This window comes from Bison bison, unplaced genomic scaffold (assembly GCF_000754665.1).
Source record: "Bison bison bison isolate TAMUID 2011002044 unplaced genomic scaffold, Bison_UMD1.0 scf7180017864172, whole genome shotgun sequence".
Taxonomy (NCBI): domain Eukaryota; kingdom Metazoa; phylum Chordata; class Mammalia; order Artiodactyla; family Bovidae; genus Bison; species Bison bison.
Window position 1 is genome coordinate 1391975 of NW_011494744.1, and position 11104 is coordinate 1403078.

The 11104-nt window shown below is 42.2% G+C and overlaps 1 protein-coding gene across 4 annotated transcripts in view; it reads left to right on the plus strand.

Moving 5' to 3' along the window:
* The first annotated feature begins 2423 nt into the window (after positions 1 to 2423).
* The window catches only part of MYOF (myoferlin), a 179773-nt gene continuing 171092 nt past the window's right edge, over positions 2424 to 11104 (plus strand). For 2 of the 4 annotated variants that reach the window (XM_010842189.1, XM_010842190.1), the window contains exon 1: positions 2424 to 2863. In XM_010842189.1, coding sequence (XP_010840491.1) covers positions 2776 to 2863 — 88 coding nt within the window. In that variant the 5' untranslated portion in view covers positions 2424 to 2775. The remainder of the gene's footprint in view (positions 2864 to 11104) is intronic. The other 2 variants (XM_010842191.1, XM_010842193.1) reach the window with 1 other exon arrangement.

Sequence of the window (11104 nt, forward strand, 5' to 3'; positions counted from 1 at the left end):
CTGTGAAGAAGGCTGAGCGCCAAAGAATTGATGCTTTTGAACTGTGGTGTTGGAGAAGACTCTTAAGAGTCCCTTGGACTGCAAGGAGATCCAACTAGTCCATTCTAAAGGAGATCAGTCCTGGGTGTTCATTGGAAGGACTGATGGTAAAGCTGAAACTCCAGTACTTTGGCCACCTCATGGGAAGAGTTGACTCATTGGAAAAGACTCTGATGCTGGGAGGGATTGGGGGCAGGAGGAGAAGGGGAGGACAGAGGATGAGATGTCTGGATGGCATCACCGACTTGATGGACATGAGTTTGAGTAAACTCCAGGAGTTGATGATGGACAGGGAGGCCTAGTATGCTGCGATTCATGGGGTTGCAAAGAGTCAGACAAGACTGAGAGACTGAAATGAACTGAAATAATGTATATGACATTGGGTTCATTGGTTCTTTTTTTTTTTTTTTGGCCTTGAGTTATGCGGGATCTTGGTCTTAGCTGCTGGTCTTGGTCTTAACTTCCCTTCAGGGAAGTCCCGGATTCCCTGGTTCTTTGTATAAGCAGTTGAAACATTTACTCAGACAGAAGAATTCGTGTAGGTAAATCGTACTTATTCCATGTACTTGAAGTGTTTGCTTACAGATGGGTCTTCTTGATAGTATATTCAAAAGCAAAAGGAAGTCCTCTGTTTTTTTTCACTCAGTTTTATTTTAGCCTTTTCTTCTGAAACACAATGATATTCTGATTTAAACCCAACTTGCATTAACAGAAATGCTTTGAATAAGCATAAATTTCTGGTTGCTGACGTGTGGAACTTACTGCTTGTTTTTTGCCAGGTCCCACACTAAGACCTTGTTGACAATCTTCATTTTACAGATAACTGCAAAAGAGAGGGTTTGTGACATAGTTCAGAATGACATTGAAACATGTATCATATCATGTATGAAACAAGTCGCCAGTCCAGGTTGGATGCACATACTGGATGCTTGGGGCTGGTGCACTGGGACGACCCAGAGGGAGGGTATGGGGAGGGAGAAGGGAGGAGGGAGGAGGGTTCAAGATGGGGAACACAGGTATACCTGTGGCAGATTCATTTCGATATTTGGCAAAACTAATACAATATTGTAGAGTTTAAAAATAAAATAAAATTTAAAAAAAAGAGTGACTAAGCAGGGATCCACATTCAGGTCTGGAGGACTACTATCACCAGGCTCCCTCTAGTGATCTTAATCACCAGGTTGTACCACCCAACACACCCTTAGGCCATAAAGATTTTTTTCCTTGACCAAACTTTAGTCACACCCATCTGTGTACTTCCTTATAAAATCTAGTTTTAACAAGAACCTTGCTGAGTTGGTTTAACCAGAATGCCCGTCTCTCCATGTCTGATCAACTTTCTGCATCTTTGGGGGTTTCTCATTCGTCTCATCACCCTGACTTGTGTTCAGTAAGAATCCTGTTAGGTCAGTTAAACCAGAATTACCTTTATCCTTGATGTTTTCTTCTAGTAATTTCCATCCACTGACTGCCACCCCCCGCCCCTCCTTCCCACCCCTGCACCTCCCAGCCTGCTCATTGGCTTTTAATTCCCTCTTGAAAGTGAAAGTGTGAGTCACTCAGTCCTGTCTGACTCTTTGTGACCCCATGGAGTATAGCCTGCCAGGCTCCTCTGTACATGGAATTCTACAGACAAGAATACTGGAGTGGGTTGCCATTCCCTTCTCCAGGGGAATCTTCCTGACCCAGGGATCAAACCCAGTCTCCTGCACTGCAGGCAATTCTTTACTGTCTGAGCCACCAGGAAAGCCCCAATTCCCCCTTGTCCATGCCTTATTCCGATATGAGCCCAAACTCTCTCATACACTGAAAGATTCCAGTGTAGTAGTCCCCTCCCCTTGAATGACGTATTCCTGGGCCACTTTAACAAGTCTCACCAAACGTTTTTTTTTCCCTCTAACAAAGAAAAGGAAGACACTGCTGGGGTTTAGACCCTGAAGAATAGAGAGTTAATTCTCCATTTTCACTGAATACTACTTCTAGCAGCTTCTGATGGACCAGGAAAACTTAGCTAGCCAGCTCTCACCTCTTAAGGATTTTTGAAGAAGGTCTATGGAGAACCCTTTTGCAACTAAAAAGGATCAGCCTCCAGGACACCAATTTTGTAAACCCCTATTAGGACCTCGGGATTGAAGTTTGCTTGAAATAACTCATTCATTTCTCTGCCATACGATAGGGGGCACCCTTTAACTGATTCAAAACAATTTGTTCTGTAAGTTACTGCTGAGTGAGTATGCTCAACAGCAGGAGAAAAGAAACAGCAAAAGTTTAAAAAAAAAAAAATTTTTTTTTAAAACTGATTCAGTCAAGTTTTAAAACTCCAGGAAGATCAGAAAAGAATGGAAGGGGTAACAGAAAACCAATTAATTGGGCTTCGAGTATTGTCACTTATTAGCAGCAGCGTTTTAGTAGTCTCCTGACCTGTCTACATTTGTTAGCTCCAGTTTCATTTGTTGCCCATAATTATTTTTAGCTGGCTTTTGTCCTTTTCACTTCCACATTTCCCGAATTCTTAAGTGGGTGCCTGCAGAGCTGCGGAGACTGGGGCGTTTGGATATCAGTTTACACGTAACCTTCAGTAAATAATCCGTCAGGGACCCACCCATTGCCTCTCCTCCTTCCCTCTTCGCTGGACAAGTCATCCCCCGCTTTCTCTCCCGGGCAGCGCGGCCAGGATCCAGAGCCCTAGCCTCCTTAACTTCGTTGCTGAAGCTTGCTTTCTGTCCATTGAGAGCCATGCTTCGAGTGATTGTGGAATCTGCCAGCAATATCCCTAAGACGAAATTTGGGAAACCGGATCCTATTGTTTCTGTTATTTTTAAGGGTAAGGCCAAGTTTGCTTCTTTTTCTCCAGTCCTGCTTTGGAATGTTAGTTTCTTGGGTCTACACATTCTCTGAAAGTCTGCGATCGATCAAATCCTCTGAAGCTATAGCTGGAATTTGTTACCTGTACAGGTCAGGGGAGAGGACCGATTTCTGTGGAAGGCATTTGATTTTCCGCAGGGCTTTGAGGCTCATTGTATGACCGGATGTTTGAATTCTAATAGCCCTTGTAGTAAACCATATACCAAATTTCAAGTATCAAAATGTTCTGGGAAAAAAATAGTTATGTGTTGGTTCATATTAGGAGTTTCAGTAATCATGTATACGTTTTCATTGCCTCTGCCTGTGAGAAATGGATAAAGGAGGAAAAAGCACAATTAAGTTGTTCGAAGTACCATTACTTGGTAAAATAGCCCTTTGCTGGTTTTATTGTCACTGGGCTTCTGGGAGGTGGAGTAAAGGTATTGTTTTGGTTTGTTTCATGTTATTTTGTGCCTCTTTGTAGTTGTTCTTCATCTCTCCAAAGTTAGGGTGTTTTTTTGTGTGTTCCGTAGCTTTTAAACTGCTCCTAGAGGAAAGAGCTCTGAACAATGCAAATTTGCAGTTTAGGCATCTAGTTTGGACTTGCTCTAGTGACTTAGAAATCTCTGGATGTCAGTTTTCTCTTCTGCAAAACAAATGAGGGGGGTGTAGAGTAGATCATCTTTAAAAGGCTTGTTGTAATTCTGACAGGTGATTTATCTTGACATTTCATTGCAATGGAGGGGGACATGAGTGGTTGGAGGGATGGCACACTCTCAGCCATGGTAGGTCATTCCAGTTTGGGCTGGAGTGATGTGTCTAAAGCTGAATTTAGGAGCTTTAGTGGGTTCTGTTTGTCCAAGGTCATTGGTAAGATTGCCAGTTCACTCCTTGGCAGGAAAAATGAAAGGGAGTGAGAGAGGAGGGCAGAAAAAGTGGGGGCCCTGATGGGTGTGTGGATCCTGATCAAACCTCAGCACGTTTCTCTCTTCCTCTGGGAACTCACTACTTCTCCCTTCCAGTTTCTGAGTAACCTGTGCCTTTCTTCTTTCTTTTGTCCATTTTATCTCTGTTCCTCTTCTGAAATCTCCCTCTCTGAGATGAGCAGAGAAATGAAACCCAAAGCTGCCAAATGATTGGTTAGTTAAAAAAGATTTGGGAGACAAAACTTGGATTCTTAATGTACAATGTAGTTAAGAATCTGGTTAGTGAATATCACATACTCATGTTATATCAGGGTTCCCCTGCATGTGTTCTTTTAAAAAATCTTTTTCTTTTTTATTTCCAAATTTATTTTTATTGCAGTTACATTGGTTTGTAACATTTTATGTTTTATATAATATTATATTTCTACTTCTGTATGTACTGCAGCATGCTTACCACCAAATATTTAATTTCCATTCTTCATTACACGGTTGATCCTGGTTACACATTTTGCCTTCCTCCCCACCCCTCTCCTTCTGGTAACCGCTACTCTGTTCTCTATATCTACATGTTTTGGGTTTTCTTTGTTTTTTTTTAATTTGGTTTGTTCATTTGTTTTTTTAGTTTGTTTTTTATGTTCTGTATATGAGTGAAATCATAGGGTGTTAATATTTGTCTTTCTCTGTTTGATGTATTTCATTTATAATAATACCCTCAAGGTCTATCCATGTTGTTGCAATGGCAAGGTTTTACCATTTAAAAAAATTCCTGAGTAATACTCCATTGCATATCTGTATATACCATATCTTCTTTATCCATTCATCCATTGGTATGCACTTAGGTTATTTCTATGTCTTGGCTATTGTAAATAATGCTGCAATAAACACAGGGGTGCATGTGTCTTTTCAAATTAGTGTTTGTTTATTCTTTAGATAAATGCCAGAAGTGGGATAGCTGAATTATGTTGCAGTTCTACTCTTAATTTTTTGAGGAATCTCTATAGTCTTTTTCATAGTGACTGGACTAGTTCACATCCCCACCAAGAATGTATGAAGGTTCCCTTTTTCCACATTTTCACCAACACATTTTATTTCTCGCCTTTTGGATAGCAGCCATTCTGACAGATATCTCACTGTGGCTTTGTAAAAAAATTTTCCTGAAGCAGTTACATAATTGGGACCTAAGATGAAAAGTTTGTTTCCTTCGCCATTGACATGTAAAGACATGTAAAAATATGTTGGGTTCAATCTGGTAATGTCATGGGGCAAGTCGTACAGATCGTAAAGGAACTACAATGTAACACTATATTGAAATCTGACTTATTTGTCTGGAGTGAGTATGTATGGGTCAAAAATTTTACATGACTAAAATTACATCTGCCTAAGGCTGTGAACATAAACACTCAACTGAAAGTGGAAAACTTCAGTTCATGTGGGCCAATATAGGTTATCTAAATTATTACATTTACTAGGTCATTTAGCTTCAGTCTCTTTTCTAGTCTCCTTTGGTTGTGTAAGTCGAATGGTAAAGTCATTTATTTATTCACCTGACAAGCAATCTAATGGAAGAAACAACTCAGCTCCAGAGTAGGAGTATCTGGACTCTGGCTAATGTTCATAGAACAGCCGATGATGCGGATTTCACCACCAAGGTCTCAGATTTCTCAGTTGTGGAATCATGGGAACTGATCTCCTTGAGATTTCTTTCAGTTTTAGGGCTCTATAATTTTACAGTTCCATGTATTGAATAACTGCTCTCAGCAGGGTATGAAAGGCATTGCGTTAGGCACTAAAGCAGATATAATAATGACTATGGCATTTTTCTTGCTTTCAGTCTATTTCAATAGTCTAAAATATTGGTGATAGCAAACCCTTTCCAGGCATGCCTTCCAATTTTGAGCACTGGGTAAGATTAAGTAACATTACGTTCTGACGGAATTGAGGATACTGATATCACCATAAATCCATCCGTTGGAATGGAGCAAAGCCAGATATCCTTCATGGGGTGGCGTGAGTGAGAAATGAGGAGAGTAAGATGTGAAAAGCCCTAACAGAGGTTCAAGACAGCACCAAAGAAAGCCCCTGAGTTTACTAACTGTAAACAGTTTTGCCTCTTGAGTACATAAAACAGCAAGATCGGGCAGTAATCAGCACTTCTCTTTTCAAGCTGTAGGATTGTAGGAAGAATGGCTAAGTGATGGGAGTGTTAATGGTGATGGCTGTGTTGACACTGAGCCCCCCTGTAGACTTTAGTTGGGAATGTGCTGTACTGACAGCCAACTGACTTAGTTGACCTCAATCTCTCATGTTCATTCCCCTTCTGAGGCTGAACTCAAGACCTTGTATGAACCAGCAGGATCTGAGGATTACTGAAGTCCCTCTGGTGTGGATGTCATGGGTATTTAGCAGTGCAAAAGGAGAGAGTTTTCACATTCTTAGGGTGTGCTGGGTTCTGCAAGCCAACTCTGAATCGTAAGAGCAGAGTGCTTGTCAGTCTGTGCTGGCCATTCTCCCTTGAGTCTCATACAGACAGCCAGGCTGTGAGACTAATCTAGTTGAGATTAGATTAGACAGACTTCTGAGGCCTCTTCCAAGGCTAAGACTTTATGATTCCCCCAAACATCACATATCAAAAAAGTTCGTTTAGTATTAAAGATTTTTAATTAAAAAATATATGCATGTAGAAACAAAACCGACTAACAATCCAAAGGAGATTATAAAACTAAAAAGTGACAATTCTCACCATGTCCCTCCTTTCTCTCCAGTCTTGCTACCTAGGGGTAACTACTCTAAATAGTTTGATTTGAATCCTTTCTGATTTTTTGCTGAAGAGTTGTAAGTTTGCTGCAATGCTGCTGCTAAGTTGCTTCAGTCGTGTCCGATTCTGTGCGACCCCATAGACAGCAGCCCACCAGGCTACGCTGTCCCTGAGATTCTCCAGGCAAGAACATTGGAGTGGGTTGCCATTTCCTTCTCCAATGCATGAAAGTGAAAAGTGAAAGTGAAGTCGCTCAGTTGTGTCCGACTCTTCCTGACCCCATGGACTGCAGCCCACCAGGCTCCTCCATCCATGGGATTTTCCAGGCAAGAGTTCTGGAGTGGGGTGCCATTGCCTTCTCCGAGTAAGTTTGCTAAAAAGTTGTAATTTTTTGCTAAAAATTGTAAGTAGCTACTCCCTGTTAGCAAGGAGGCTGCAATGGACATCCTTACAGTGGATCTCCTTGTAAAAGTGAACATTTCTGAAAGACAGATTCCCTGGTGTTTGTATGTGTGTGTGTGTCTGTGTATGTATATGTGTGCATTTCTTTTCTTTTAAAGGCAGTCTTGCTGACTATTGCTGATGACTTCCATTTGGCTAGTCTCCTGCCTCTGTGTCAAATCTCTTGAAAAGATTGGTTGAAAGGAAATTTTCTTGCACACTTTTATATTGTACTTTTACAATGTGGCAACATTGTGTCCATATTCAACATTTGACTCTGAAAGAGCATAGTTGTAGCAACTACTAACAGTTGTCTCATTTGTCCTTATCAAGCCCATTCCATTAGCCAGAATTTTCTCACTTCTGGTCTTGTGTAGTTCTTTGAGGTCTTTGTGGAACGGCTACTGCTTAGTCCAGATGTCACTAAAGAATTTTCATGTTATTGCTTATTTTTCCAGATATTTGTTATTTTATCTGGACATGTTTTGAGACTGAAATCCTGGTATTTCTAGGGTATCCCCTGCATTGAGCTTATCAACTTTGTAGTCTTGAGGAAACCACTTAACCTCTCTGAGAATCCCTTTTTCCTCTTGAAAAATGGGCCTCTGGTGGCTTATCTGAAAGGAAGTAGATTTGTGAAATTCCCCAAAGGTTGTGATTTATGCAATAGAGAATTCTCTGACTATTTTTAGCAAAAACTACTTAGCTACTTGAAAATTTGAAAAAAATAGTTGAGTTAGAAAAGTGATATTTAAAGTAAAGGGAAAAGCTACGAAATTCCAATTAGGAATGGTGAAGTATGATGGGAGAAAGATCCAGCGGGTCTCATTCACTATCATCTGTGAAGGTACCTAGTGAGTGGCCTACATGGTGACCTGGTTTACCCAGACCATACCGTGCTGTGCATGCTTAGTCACTTAGTCATGTCCAATTCTTTGAGACCCCATAGACTGTAACCCACCAGGCTCCTCTGTCCATGAGGATTCTCCAGGCAAATACTGGAGTGGGTTGCCTCATGCCCTCCTCTAGGGGATCTTCCCAACCCAGGGATTGAACCTAGGTCTCCCGCATTGTGAGTGGATTCTTTACCATCTGAGCCACCAGGGAAGCCCAAGAATACTGGAATGGGTAGCCTATCCCTTCTCCAGGGGATCTTCCCGACTCAGGAATCAATCCAGGGTCTCGTGCATTGCAGGCAGATTCTATACCAGTTGAGCTACCAGGGAAGCCCATACTGTAGGGCTAGTCAAAGATTCCTACTGGCACAAACTGACAACCATGCCACACTGGTACTCTGATAGAACTACTGCGTCATTTTTACAAAACACTCTGGAAAGCAAAAGTGTTCAAGGTACTGAATCATCCCCATCAGTTCTGGGAGAACAGGGTTTGGAGACTCACTATCTGTGGAAAGTGGCCCCACCTTATCAAGGCATGGAAACTCTGAAAGGTACACTTTCCAAAGGCGTATTTTATAGACTCTCAGTTATTTACAAAGCCACAATTACCTTTGAAAAACAAATCAGTGTGACTTGTTTTCCTCCTGCACAACAAATCTTAAGTGTATGCCCTTAAGGTATGTCCAGGGGTGCTGGTCTTTGATTGGTTGGGGTTTGCTAGTGGGTCTCTCCATCCCCATGGGATCTGGCTCTGCCACGGAGGCATGACGCAGGAGGTGGGGGATGCCCTGGTGGCTCAGTGGTAGAGAATCCACCTGCCAATGCACAAGACATGGGTTTGATCCCTGGTCTGGGAAGATTCCACATGCTGAGGAGCAATTAAGCCCATGCATCGCAACTACTGAACCTGTGCTCCAGGGCCCAGGAGCCACAACTACTGAGCTTGGGCACCCTAGAGCCTGCGCTCTGCAACAAGAGAAGCCACCGCAATGAGAAGCCCATGCACTGTAACCAGAGAGTAACACCCACTCATTGCAACTAGAGAAAAGCCAGAGCAGCAACAAAGACCCAGCAATGTCAAAAATAAATAAATAAATGATTTAAAAAAAAAAGAAGTCATGGAGTTTTTATGTCCTCTGCCACTCTATCATATCACAGATGTTGAATATATGTTTTAAAGATTGACCCTGGAAACAATGCCCTGGCAGGAGATGTAAGACAATAAAGTCATTAATTCTTGGTCTTGAAATGGTCAGAAGTCCACCATTCTCTCTTCTTTCAGGAAGAATTACATTTATTATTCTCTCAGATGCTTTGTGGATTAGGCTTGGCAAAGGCCACTTCATACATTTCTGAACACCGAGTCCCTAGCACCTGCTACCCAAGGGCAAATCAGTATCATACTACTTTTTGCTTCCTTGATCCTGACTGGGAAAGGATCCAACATAAAACTGTGAAGCTGCCAGTTTTATGTTGAAAATTTGTGCATGAAACGTTCAGTGGTCTGTAAGACAGAATGTGTTTGCCATAATTTGGCAGTGATTACTTTACTTTGTAAGTCCTTTTGAACAGCTGTTCTGTTGAGTAGGGGGTGTGCTTTGAGAGTCTCTGAGCAGTTTTCTCTTAGAAACAGCTGCTTAGACATTTAAGCTTTATCAGCAAACTTGGCCTTGAGCATTAGGGTAAAAGCTTATTGGACATGAGGATGCAAAAACCCTGGGCTTTGGAGCCAGGGAGGCTTAGGAATGAGCATTCCAATTTTCACCTCTTACTTTCTAAGTGCTCATGAGCTAATGAATTAAAACCTTCAGCTGCAGAGTTATTATAGTTCAACTAGGAGTTAGTATATCTCCTACCTTGCAGGGATGTTTGAGGGTTAAATGAATACATACATAAAATTGCACATGGGAATTCCTAAACTTCCTTCCCTATTTGATAACGTTTACTTTATGGAGCCCTAAAATGTGCCAGACAGTATAACAGAAATTAAGTCTGGAAAAATACATATCACATGGTTTGTCTTCTGTGTCTAGGGAACCAGCTGGTTGGAACACAAGAATGAGTTACAAACCAGAATAGGCATGCAAGAACAGATGAAAGAGAGGAAATCTTCATGGAGACGGTGTCCTTGAGTTGGTCTTAAAGGATGACAGAAATAATGAAAAGAAAGACATTCCAGGTTTGGAAAAATATCAGAAAGGGCCAGGGAGCCCCTGTCCTGTGGGGTGAGGTTGATCAAAGAGTAATTGGTGTGATTAGGGTTATGTTTTACTCATAAACCAGTTGGGAGCCATTAGGTAGCATTGTGGATGTTTTAGTTCTAGTCAGGTATAAGAAAGATTCAGGGAAGGAGGAGAAGTCGGGGGTACAGAGGATGAAATGGTTGGATGGCATCACTGACTCAATGGACATGAGCTTCAGCGAACTCTGGGAGATGGTGAGGGACAGGGAAGCCTGGCATGCCGCAGTCCATGGGATCACAAAGAGTTGCATATGATTAAGTGACTGAACAACAACAAGACTAAGTGAGGGGTGTACTAGTTGAGACAAGTGCTTTCTAAGACAGAGGGAGCTCATTTCATGGCTAGAATGAGAAGGAAGAAACTAATGTGAACAGTACTAAGGAAGCAGCCCAACTGAATTAAATTAATAAGAAAACTGCACTGGGCAGGCTAGCTGGACCATGCTTTCTCACTCTCTTCTGTGAAATAGGATTAGGGTTAGGTAGTGCTCAGCCTGTGCAGGCCTGCAGGGCTAGGTGGGGCAGCCCTGCCAGAGGCGACCTGAGGGCCTTACCTGCCTGAGACTGGAGAGGGAGGTCCAGAGAGGTAGAAGAAAAGCACAGAAATGGAAAGTGATAGCAAAGACACATTTTGTCATTCTCCCAGAAGTCCAATGAGGAGTATTTCCTCAACCAAACTGAACTGTGGTCTCATAGAAGGTCCTTCTCTCAGGACTCAGTTGTTCCACCATCTAACGGGTAAGGTGTCCTGTCTGTGTGTGTGCTCAATCACTAAGTCTTGTCTTTTGAGACCCTACGGATTGCAGCCCGCCAGGCTCCTCTGTCCATGGGTTGCCCATGCAAGAATACTGGCCTGAGTTGCCATTTCCTTATCCAGGGGATCTTCCCAACTCAGGGATTGAACCCGGGTCTCCTGTGTCTTTTGCATTGGCAGGCGGACTCTACCACTGAGCCACCT